Source organism: Haliotis asinina, chromosome 6 (genome assembly GCF_037392515.1).
Source record: "Haliotis asinina isolate JCU_RB_2024 chromosome 6, JCU_Hal_asi_v2, whole genome shotgun sequence".
In the NCBI taxonomy this organism is placed as follows: Eukaryota; Metazoa; Mollusca; class Gastropoda; order Lepetellida; family Haliotidae; genus Haliotis; species Haliotis asinina.
Genome location: NC_090285.1, coordinates 16618459 through 16631588, shown reverse-complemented (window position 1 = coordinate 16631588; position 13130 = coordinate 16618459). Strand labels below are relative to the sequence as shown.

The following is a 13130-nucleotide window of genomic DNA, read 5'->3' as shown; positions in this document are numbered from 1 at the left end:
ACACCCAGTGCATCCTGCACGTTCCAATACGTCTACACCAACTTCTACACGTTTATTGAACAGCTGACCCGTGAAGGTCCCGGGGTAGAATAGGCCTTCAGCAACCCATGCTTGCCATAAAAGGCGACTCAGCTTGTCGTAAGAGGCGACTAACGGGATCGGGTGGTCAGGCTCGCTGACTTGGTTGACGCGTGTCATCGGTTCCCAATTGCGCAGATCGATGCTCATGTTGTTGATCACTGGATTGTCTGGTCCAGACTCGATTATTTACAGACCGCCGCCATATAGCTGTAATATTGCTGAGTGCGGCGTAAAACTAAACTCACTCACTCACTCACTATTGAACAGCTGATAGTGATTATATGTACATGAATTATTGACAATCCCTTTCTTGAAGTGCGGAGACCAGCTGATGTTGGCCTCATACAGTGTGTTGTCTATGATAGCACTAGGATTATCGACAATCCATATCACGAAATTGAATATGCATACATTCATTAACCACGGGTTCACACATGTGTTCGATTTAAGAAGTATAATGAGTGACAATTGTTCTTCAGTAACTGATACTTGTGAAAATCCGGGTTAGAATTGATCTTCAGTAACCGGTACTCGTGAAGATCCGGGTTAGAATTGATCTTCAGTAACCCATGCTTATCGTAAGAGACGACTAACGGGGTCGGGTGTCATGCTCTCTGATTAGGTTGACACAATCATGTCCCAGTTACGTAGATCCATGTTCATGCTGTTGATTCCTGGTTTGTCTGGTCCAGATTCGATCATTTCGCCATATAGCTAGAATGTAGCTGCGTGTGGCGTAAAACCATACTCACTCACTCATGAAATATGACTCATTCTCAAATGCTTTGGACATCCATACGTAACCAAATCCTGTTTGAAGCCATAAAATGTTAATATGCATCACCTACCTTAGTGCTCCATCCACGTCAGTCCAAATGTTATGTTGTACACATGGAAATGTCATTAACGCGGTTCAATGTCGCTACCCCCTGTACATAACTAACACATCACTGAGAACACATGCTCCTGACCACTCAGCATTACTGAGTGAGTGGGTGAGTTAAGTTGTAAGTCGCACTCGGCAATATTCCAGCTACATGGCGGCGGTTTGTAAATAACCGAGTCTGGACTAGACAATCCAGTGATTAACAACTTGAGCATCGATCTGCGCAATTGGCATCCGATGACATGTGTCAACCAAGTCAGCGAACCTGACCACCCGATCCCGTTAGTCCCCTCTTAAGACAAGCAGAGTCGCCTTGTATGGCAAGCATGGGTTACTGAAGGCCAATTCTATCCCGGGACCTTCATGTGTATCAGCAATATGGAAGCAGAAGTAATAAGTGTAAAAGTGATATTGTGAAACAACCAGAGGTAAGTTATCTCTTGACTATCATATTGTTTATATGACATTATAAATAATTGTTCCATGATGAATATTCATATGGGTGAGGGTTTTAACGAATAAAAAGGATTTGACATATGATGTCGTTCCTTTCATCTGTCAGAACTAAAGTAAATACATTTTCTGTGAACTTTTAAATGCAAACAATATATTTATTGTATTGTTGTCTTCTGTCACCTGAACTTTATTATGTTCTGAGCCTAAGTATATATTTACAAACTATATGTGTTAACAACTCAAGTATTTATGCGCATGCATTCTACCTTGCATAAAGCCATGTGTCTCCATTGATCACATTTTTATTAAATAGTTGCTAACAAATATAAATATGTATAAAATAATTATAATTTGGAATAGTTGCTGTACACTAAACAGCAAATTAAACGTATTCTAATTTGTAATAAAGTAATATTTGGCGGTCGCGCAATGTGGAACCAAAACTGGTTCATGAGCATTCGCATGTCACCGAAAATCTGGTACCGGAAGTAGCACCTCGTGAGACTTACGGGCTCTATAAAGTAAATATATCAGGGAATGGTGAGACAGATTCGCTTTGTCCCAAGTGTCTAATATCTCGCAATGTTCTTTTTATTGCCAGTATTTTTATGACAAAATATTTTTTCCTGCCTCATTTCATTTATCTTCAACAATATCGACAAACACCGCAAACATCGTGTCAGCTGTCCTTTTGGGGATGCGATGATGACTTGAATATTGCTACGTAAAATTAAACTCACTCACTCACTCTAGAAGAGAGGTGAGGTAAAACTTAAAATTTAATAATCAGATGTGACCAGCATTTGCACTGATGACTAAAAGAACCCCCGTGAACACTGTTCCCAGTCCGCATCCAACGGTTTTCGCCAACTAAAACGGGTGGCCGGCTCGGCTTATGCTAATCCTACCGTAAGCGTTGTTCCATCTTATGTTCCGAACTGAGAATAATCAGCCAAAGTACTCACGGAATCAGAAAAAACTAGACTGATTTATTTATTTATTTATTTATTTATTTATTTATTTATTTATTTATTTATTTATTTATTTATTTATTTGGGGGAGATGCGGTAGTTTACTTATGAAATGATATTTTGGATGATGATTGTCCCAAGTTATGTTATTATTTAATAAAACTACCTATTTCAATGAGGTAATAAAGAATTGTGTTCATATTGAGTCATGTAGTCCAGATTGTCATGATGTCCATATTGTTTTCTGCAACATCTGCAACATGTTGGACGAGAACAGAGACTCGGATATGTTTGGACGTAAGTCGATATTGTTTCTCTTGACACAAACCGCACCACCAACGCCGCGTCAGCTGTCCGTTTGGGGATGCGATGATTTGGATGCTATGAAGAGGTCCCTCCGAATGTGGCTCAGACCGGCAATGCTGGGTCTGTGTGTATGGTGCTTATATATCCTATGTAAGTATAAATTCATATATATCCTATGTAAGTATAAATTCATATATATCCTAACGTACTGGAACATAGAACATAGCTCGCCGTTGATTACTAAACAGCGTTAGGACAGGTGAGTTGTTTTTTGTTTGTTTTCCTTTAACACCTCACGACCCGTGAAGGTCCGGGGTAGAGTAGTTCTTCAGCAGAACATGCTTGCCATAGCCGGTGACTCTGCTTGTCGTAAGAGGCGACTAATGGGATCGGGTGGTCAGGCTCGCTGACTTGAGTTTGAGTTGTACAAACGATATCCTGTTAGGTTTTAACAAAACCAATTTCAATTTCACATTTGTCACCCATCTCTAACAAATACCTTCACATCCGGGTTTCTCATAAAATCCCGTATTGTCATTTGTATGGAATAATATTCATAATCCAGTTGACACAGATTGTAGTTAGGATTGTGTCACGTTCCTTGCCTGAAGCCATCTTTACGTTACAGCTATCTAAGTTCATAGTAAAGGACATGAAATCTTTCATGCTATCTTCGCGTTGCCAGTATCTCAAGTCCGTTGTAAAGAATTGGAGCTCTTTCAACAAAATGATTTCGCGCTTCAGCTTTCTGAACTTCATTTTGACTCGTGAAGGTCCCAGGGTAGAATAGGCCTTCAGCAACCCATGCTTGCCATAAAAAGCGTCTGTGCTTGTCGTAAGAGGCGACTAACGAGGCGGGTGGTCAGGCTTGCTGACTTGGTTGACACATGTCATCGGTTCCCAATTGCGCAGATCGATGCTCATGTTGTTGATCACTGGATTGTCTGGTCCAAACTGGATTATTTACAGACCACGCAGGCCATATAGCTGGAATATTGCTGAGTGCGACGCTCTCTCACTCAATCTCTCACTAGTTCATTTTAAAGAAAATGGTCACTGGGGCTTTGGGCTGCAAGTGTCTCATGTCCATTGCTTATATCAGATCCTCAAGGTCTGTAGGTGCAAGTATGTAATACTGACAACAAACGAAACTGCACCACCTGTTGCTGAGTCGATAGTGTAACCTGTTCATATTAATGAATATACTAATTCAATGTACGCAAGAGATTCGACAAATCACTAAGGTCATACCTTCTACGTGCATACCCAATATTTCTATCATTGATAAGATAATTTACAAACTAATGGTCGCAAATTACCCGCCTTAGATTGACACTTCACAGATCAGAAAGCATAACTGGAATTACCAATTCACCACCAGTTTAAATGTACACGAAGAGGATGGCCTAGTAGTTCACGCGTGCGCTTCCCCAAATCCCGGGTTCTCCTCATGGGTGCAATGTATGACGCAAATGCCAAATGTCCAGCAAAGGTTATTGCTGGACAAAAAGCGACCTAAAACCATATTCACTCGTTCACTCCTAAACCCACTCATCCAAGCACGCACGTACGAGGGGATGTCAATAAGTTTTGAGCCTTGAGCATTTTTCATACCCAGGTGTCATACCCTATGGTACGACATTGAACCTTGGGGTGTGGCTGATGTGGCCCACTCTCAGAAGTTATTGAATAGCTCACATTGACAGAAAGAGACCACCACCCACCCACCCACACCACCATCCCCGGCAGTGAAAATGAATAAAATTGAGTATAGAGCAGTAATTAAGTTTTTAGTTCTTGAATGAAACTCGGCGAAGAACATTGAAGAAAGGCTTTCAGCAGTTTATGGGAAGTCTTCCCCTTCATCTGCTACCATCAAACGATGGGTCAATGAATTTAAGCATGGTAGAGAGAGTCTTGAAGATGACCCCCGTCCAGGTCGCCCAAGAACAAGCACTAGTCAGGAAAACATTGACAGAGTGCATAGACTTGTGCTGGAAAATCACACTCGACGAGTTAGAGGAGACCACAGGCATTTCACACGGATCCATCGAGACAATTCTTCATGAACATCTCGTCATGTCTGAGGTGTGCGCAAGATGGGTGCCAAGAATGCTTACAGATGAAATGAAGCAAACAAGGGTCACCATAAGCAACTCCACGCTAACCAGATACAACAAGAATCCAGAAGATTTTCACTTTAGGCTAGTAACCTGTGATGAAACCTGGATCCATCACTATGGTCCTGAGAGAAAACAAGAATCCATGGAATGGAAACATATCACTTCTCCCAGGACCAAAAAGTTCAAAGCCTCCAGATCAGTGCACAAGGTAATGGAGACAGTCTTCTGGGATAGCAAAGGCGTCGTCCACATAGATTACTTACCAAAAGGAAGAACAATGAATGGGGAATATTACGCTAACTTTTTGATGCAAGTGCGACAGTCAATCAAAGAGAAGCGCCGGGGCAAGATCAGACGTGGCATTCTTCTACATCAAGACAATGCTCCAGTACACATCTCTCGCGTTGCAGCCGCTGCTGTCCAGGAATGCGGGTACGAAATCTTGCCGCATCCCCCCCTACTCTCCAGACCTGGCACCAAGTGATTACCATCTATTCCCAAATCTCAAGAAACACTTGCGTGGTCGTAGATTTCAGGATGATAATGAGCTTATTGCTACTACTGAGGCTTGGTTTGAGGACCAAAATGGCGCCTTCTACAGTGATGGCATCAGCGACTGGCAGAAAAGATGGAACAAGTGTCTTGACTCACAAGGGGACTATGTTGAAAAATAAATGTGGTTCATACCAATATTTTGTGTTCTTCTATGCAAGGCTCACAACTTATTGACATCCCCTCGTAGGTACGCATGCGCGCACTCACTCTTTCACTCATCCATTAGTGCACGAAGTCATTCATGCCTTCAGTCACTGGCTCATTTATTTATATAATTATTCATACATTTGCAGATACGAAAACAGAAGACATGCTTTCATGTTCTGTCCAGATGGTCGATCCCCAAGGACATCCAGAACGAGGTGATGGTTATGACGTTTCAACCTGCTTATCATTCGATCAATTGGACATATATATCAGACGTAACTCTCCAGTCCATATCAAGAATAAGTATTAACTATTCAGGTAACAGCCCATATGTCGTCCCTGGTCTTTAAACATAATTACAGAGAGGCGATTCTCCATTGATACGATGATCAATACACATTACAAACGATATTTAGCTCTTTGTAAAATCAGTTAACTGATACTTCATGAAGCGGCGGTTTTACACGCTTTGAAACAGGTGGCGGTGTTGGGAGTTAGAGAAGAGGAGTAACTTATTTACAACTGTTACACGGGAGATATTGCTTTTGATAGATCAGATAGAAGACGTTTTGATGAACTTGATGACGCCACAGTGCTGTGACATCGCTACACAACACATCTAATAACAGTACTCGGTTCAGAGATGTAAATTTTTCATTGAAAACTAGAGAAGAGTGATTTTTCTTATGAACAATAGAATCTCACCCTCGTCTCTTCTGATATCAAACAAATCAACGCTCGTTGATAAAAGTAAACATATCCTCTGCGACCCTCAGATATTTGTTACTTTATCAACTCGTGGTGATATATTTGATATCAAAAGACACTAGAATGATTCTGTAGGTATCGTCTATTTTGCTTGTTGTTTAACGCCACAGTGATCACTATGTCGGCTACATGGCGACGGTTTGTATATAATCGAGTCTGGAGAAGGCAATCCAGTGATCACTGTCAACAGCATCGAGTAACGTATTATATCACGAAATTGAGCAATGTGCATCTTAGGCACAATCAAGTGCCGTGGTCAGACGATTCGAGAAGGACGGGACGGGTTTAGTGGCAGAAGCGTCCACTCATCACGTCAAAGGGTTCAGTTCGATTCCACATATGTTTATATAAATAAAGACCGCCCCCGAAAATCTATGAAACGACCCTCGAATAAAACTAGGACAGTGTTTATGTGTAATTGCACGATCACTGGTTATCCTAAAATGATGAAATGACAGCATTGCTAAATTACCTGTTGTTTCATCGTTTAAAATCATCAATATTTTGTTTTACCCTTACAGTGTTCTCTAAAGACTCTCTGCCGTGCGACACGACTAGCCCCTGTCGACCCAAAGCTCACACAAAGGTCATTTTGCTAACGTACATGCGCAGTGGCTCGACATTAACGGGAGACATCCTTTCTGCGCACCCGGATGTGTTTTACGTCTTCGAACCACTTCACTTCCTGTCCAAGGAGAAGCATACCGTATTTGATTATCTAAGACTACGACAAAAGTGAGATTCTTTTACTTTTTTGGGTCGGTTGTTTCGGTCATAGTTTTATATGTGTGCGGGAACTGATAATTAGCAGATAAACATACTGTGTTGGAAAATGAGAGATATATAACGAAATTATAATAGCTATAAATTTCATTTAAAACCGAACGCGTAGCTGTAAATTTGATTTGAAACCGAACGCGTAGCTAGCTTTAGAGCTATTATAATTTCGTTATATACCTCTGATTTTCCAACACAATACGTTTATCTCCATTCTACCATAACTGTGGTATTTAGATTTAAAACAAATACCTAAAGTGTTGGAAAAAATCTGAATGACTTTGATTAACGAATCATAATCCAGTATTTACTGACGTCATTGTAGAATACATGTTATGTGCTGTGTGTCAAAACTGTTTTGGTACACCTGTACCGATCCAAGGCCGTTTGTTTGTCTGATCCGCGGATGCCAGTATTCCAAGATGAAACTAATTATGGGTCTATTTTTCTTCATAAATCAAAAAGATATACAAACCTTAAGCCATAATCGCATGACCAAGCTTTGTCATGCATTGAACGTTTACCAGCCGTGAACATATATACGAATTTATCACACCCTATATAGTGTCTCATGTCTGGGTTAGGTTAGCGTTACCACTGCGTAAAGGGTAATCAGTGGGTATTCGCTTTATGTTGTAGTCATTCGTTTAGAGGGAGAGAGTTTAGTTTTAAGCGGTTTTTAGCAATATCCTAGCAATATCACATCGGGGATACCAGAAATAGCCTAAACACACTGTACCCATTTGGGGAATGGAACATTCGCAAATACCGCGTTAAACAAAACAAGGCAACATATACGACCTACATACTTTCTGGTACCCATTTTTTAGCTGACATATGTCAGTAATTACCATCATTGAAAACATTTATTAAATCGGTAACTGGGTTTTTTTTGTTTCAGAAAAGTGGAACATATTCACAAAAGGTATTTAACTAAACTTACCATGTCTGCATTACTGAACTGCGACTTTGAAAAGATAGACATTGATACGCTAAGTGACTTCCATCTTCAAAACAGCCGTACGACCAAACCCTACTATAACTGTTTGACAGCAAACCCAGGGGTCCTGGGCGTATTTCTTTGCCTGCAGCACCTCAGCAGAGCGTGCTACAGCGCAAAAGTACTCCTCGCCAAGACTGTCTCGCTCAGCGCTATTATTACCAAAGACTTGATGGATTCAGATTCCAAATTACGTGTCATCCATCTTATTCGTGATCCCCGTGCAACAATATGGTCCCAAGGGCGGTTCAAAGTTTACAAGCAGACAGACTTTGAGAAATTCGTTGGAGCATTTTGCGAAAGGTTATTAACAGATCTCCAAACAACTGACGCAATTAAAGAAAAGGATCCAAGCAGGGTCCATAGAGTTCTTTATGAACATTTAGCAGAACGTCCTCTCAGTGTGTCTAGACAGTTATACAGCGTCGTCAATTTACCCATGATGCCTTCTGTTTTGAAGCATATAAGAAATGTTACGATGGAAGGGCACGAACAGAACTGTTCCATGTGTATTTCTAAAGCCAATTCTGCAAGAGCGTCCCAGGAATGGCGGCTTCATCTGGATTACAATAAAGTTCAGTTTATTGATGAAGAATGTCAAGAAACCTATGACTATCTTGGTTATAAACGTGTTGAAAACAAGGAAGTCTACACCGATTTGTCCATCCCTTTACACACGTGGCCCAATATTTGATTACAAAATTATGAAAGTCTAATGGTGCCACTTTGATAGCATAGATTCTTTTACAGACAGTTTATTAAAAATTTTTCGTGTTCCCTCGATAATGTTTTTGTAAGTACGTTGATTTACCGTTATTTGTAGTTTCACTGAAATATTGGGAATTTTTATTTTTTTCAGTTAGTTTCAGTTATATTCACGAAATATCTCTTTTCTACAAATTTCGAAAGATATACACACAAAATCCATATTATGAGACAATTTGGTTATTTATTTCCTTTAAATCTGTAGCCAACTTAGAGGCTGTCATGATGAATGGACAACTCTCATCCCATTTACGTGGAAGCCAGGTCAGTGGGTTACATCGAGAGTATGCGATCGAATCCCTGATGTTGAGCGAACATTACTGATAGCGGTGTAAATCACACTCACACCCCAAGAAAATAAACACAATCCACTGTTGACGTTTTGTTGGGTAAACTTGTTTGATGTAAGCCAGCCTTAAGAAAGATCCTAAATACAGGCCGTATTAACGTCTTAACTTCAGACATAGAAATAGCCGTACGTGGAACATATTGCCACAGCTTGGTGGATGGGCCGTGTTTACATCACATCATGAAGCAACACGGTAGGTGTATGGTAGTTTTTTATTTAAATAAAAATTTACATCCAAACATATTATAATGAACTATTTTTAAAACACATCGCTCCATAGTCGATGACGTGTGATCTGCTTTCCTTCTCTGGCTTGAACACAAATCTCTTCCCAAAAGGAGTTACTTGAAATAGTTGTCCTATGAACCTTTTCGAACCAACTTCGTCCATTTTTCAAAACAAATAATTTCTCTACAGGTCCCGCTTGTGATAGGAATCACTTTTTCAATGATATAATTTGCTCGCGTGAATAGTTTTGCCACAGGCACCATTTGCCCGTCTGATTCACATTGTCCACAGGCATCGCTTATCCGTTGGGATCATTTTTTCACAGGCACCAATTGCCTACACGATTCACTTTGTCCACAGGCACCAATTGCCTACACGATTCACTTTGTCCTCAGGCACCAATTGCCCGCTAGAATAATTTTTCCACGGGCACCACTTGCCCATACGATTCACTTTGCCCACAGGCATTGCATGCCCGATAGAATCATTTTTGGCACAGGTAGCACTTTCCCATTCGAATGACATTATCCATAAGAATCACTTTCCTCAGGCACCACTTGCCCATGAAAATGAATTTTCCACAGGCATCGCTTGTCCAGTAGAAGTATTTTTAAACAGGTATCACTTGTTCATAGGAATCATTTTTACTGGCATAACTTGCCCGTAAGAATAACATTTCCACAGGCATCGCTTGCCCATAAGAATACACTTTTTCACAGGCATTGCTTACAGACATTACTCATTTCCACAGGCATCTTTTGTCCATTAGATTCACTGTTCGACTGGTAGAAGTTCCACTTTTCTACGGGAATCACTTGCACGTATAGGCTACATGGATTTCGTCAACACATGGACCACATTTGAGTCAGTAGCACATGTACTTATATACACCTCCAAAATGTAGACCATTTCATTAATTCGACACTTCATAATATGATGCATCGATTTCCTCGTTCCGTTGCCATCTCTTCATATTCATCATCACCATCGTAATCCACGTCGTCTGCTGCAACGTCATCAACGCCATCATCTGACGACTCAGAGCCGACGCCTACCGGAATATAGCCACCAAAGTCACGTGGCCCATCCCGCCATCTTTGCCAAGCAGGAATGGCGTATGGCTGCATGACCTTCCTCCACAAAATATAGGCACCGGCAGTGGTTGCTGAAAAGTTGGTTAGACAAAATTAACTAGTACACGTACAAGTATCTTTACTGCACTGTTAAACTTTAAATAATACCAAGTGAGTTGCCTTTAACGTCGCGCTGAGCAGTGTCAGGGGTATCCAACGCGAGTATGACTGACTATTGTTTTACGCCACGTTTAGCCATATCCAGTAAAACATCTGCAGTATTTATATTAAATTAGAAAAACAGAAGCGAATCATTATGCAAGGCGTAGGAAGTAGTTGCACCAGTTGGCAATGTCTAGATTTGTCCCTTTGCACTAAGACTCAACATGGTACGGAAAATCGCAAAAAGACTACCAGATGCTCTTCGGCATGTTCAGGAATAACACGACATCATCGTCGTTCATTGTTCTTACATGGTACGGAATGTAGCGAATGGCCTTACCTGCTCCTACAACCAAGGTGCAGCCGATAAGTTTAGAGTTGTCATGAAACTTAGACCCTAAGTCTGAAAAGAAATCAGAGAAGCATGAGCGAGCATCATTTCCCAGTGCCGTGTACTCAAAATCTCAATCTGAAAATACAGAGAAAAGTTCGGGATACAACACTTTATTATTGAAAAGTATCCACAAATGATGGAAAGGACATGTGACCCGACACCGTTATTTTGTCATTGAGCATTGAACCTGTATTTCAAGTTTGGATCTTGGATACATATTATTAAGTAAGCAGTTGTTTAATTTTGTTTGTTTGTTCATGATGCTAACACGTGGTTGACACATGTCATTGCATCCCAGTCGCGTAGTTCGATGCTCACGATGTCAACCACTGAATTGTCTGGTCCAGACCCGATTATTTGCAAACAGCCGCCATATAGCTGGAATATTGGTAAGTGCGGCATTACAACAAACAAACAAAACACCACCCCTCAGAAATATCCTGCTGCTGGGGAGATCGTTTTAATTCAGATTACGAAACCAAATTAAGAAGTTATGGTGCTGATAAAGCAATGGTACTATAGGGCTACTCTTGTTTTCTATCCACCCATCAGCGGATTCTGGCACAACTAGGGGAAACAGCTCTTTATAGCGAAATCGTTTAAGTGGTCACGGGATATGCAGCAAATGAATGAAACTCACTTAGCAAATTGGGAAAATAGGCGCGTTGAATATTTGACATAATAAACTACCAAAATCTAACGCGTTATGCAAACCTTTCAGCGTTGCACTGATGACAGACCCGCAATGGAATCTTGGAAATCTGTAAATGAAACAGACTCATAAATGTTTTTGTTTCATTTTAACAAGCGTCAAAAAGCCAAAAGCATTCAATGGCATGTGAAACAGGTTTGTTTGGCCATGTACATTTTTGTTGTGTCACGCTGACTGTCCTCCGTCCAGGCGTCTATATGTCCACTCCAATAAAAAGGAGGCTGAAATTTTGCTACGGGGTTCAGCGACAGCGTTCAATTAAAAATATATTACTTGTCGACATGTTGGCACATTATGTCAAGTTTTAACTTTCACCATATGCAGCCAACAAAGAGACATTGATGTAGAATACATCGAAGAACATAATTGAGAAAACAGTTCGTGTAGGTTCCACCGCACTCTAGGCTTGTTTTAGATCAACTTACATATTTATAAACTATTAACTAAACTATCGGTCTTCGAAATCTGAAATCTTGTGGGTAAAAAACTTCAGGATTATCCATTGAAACTTCATGTATATTGATATATACCTCATAGCCAAGTGGGTAGAGCGTTCATTCGTCACGTCGCAGGCCCAGGTTCTATTCCCCAAATGGGTACAATGTGTGAAGCCCATTTCTGGGTCCCCCGCAGTGATATTGCTGCAGTATTGCTAAACCGGGTGTAAAACCCAATTCACACATTCACCTACCTGTTCCAGCTCTGTGCAGCTAATGCTGAAGCGGTTGAAGCCAACGCGAACATTGTCATCACGAGACACAACTGTGGACGGGCGACTTCTTGGCGAGTCTGTCTGTGACGTCACTTGTGCGGTGACGTCCGTCATGGCGTATGGAAGCGGAACTTCCGGCGTCGCTATGGAGATGCTGATTGAGTATATTTCTATATATAGCAGTGATGTTTCTGAAAGATTGGGGCGGAGTTGGGTTTGGTGGTGGGGAATGTTTAATAAATGTCTTAATGATTCTTTATAAAATAAAAATATTGGTTTTAGTTATAATGTGTACCTCTTCAAAAGCCTTTGTATTACATACACACTATTTTGTTTTATTACAAGAGATCACATAATATAGTCCTACTTGGTAATCGATTATCGTATAATCCTGAAATCTAGTCCAGATAACCTTTATCACTCGTGAATGAGTGAATACTTCCAGCAATGCTCATTACATTCCAAGACATTCCACAGGTTGGAACATCAGCTTTTCATAGGCATAAAATCAGCCCGAAACTTCGGCGTGACGGGAGATCGTACAAATGGCTGTAGTCCGTTGACTCAAAAGCAAACGGACGAATTGAAATAAAAAAAACAACCAATAAACATATAATACTCAAGAGACGCTTATCATAATCAACATATCAGACCAACTCGGAGAT

The 13130-nt window shown here is 40.7% G+C and overlaps 1 protein-coding gene across 1 annotated transcript; it reads left to right on the top strand.

Annotated features, from left to right (window-relative positions):
* The first annotated feature begins 2598 nt into the window (after positions 1–2598).
* On the top strand, positions 2599–12752 carry LOC137286580 (uncharacterized). Its single transcript, XM_067818523.1, has 6 exons — positions 2599–2850; positions 5672–5740; positions 6815–7028; positions 7972–7995; positions 9297–9377; positions 12454–12752. The coding sequence occupies exons 1-6, from the start codon at positions 2655–2657 to the stop codon at positions 12725–12727; spliced, it is 858 nt and encodes a 285-aa protein (XP_067674624.1). The 5' UTR covers positions 2599–2654; the 3' UTR covers positions 12728–12752.
* Positions 12753–13130: the final 378 nt, after the last annotated feature.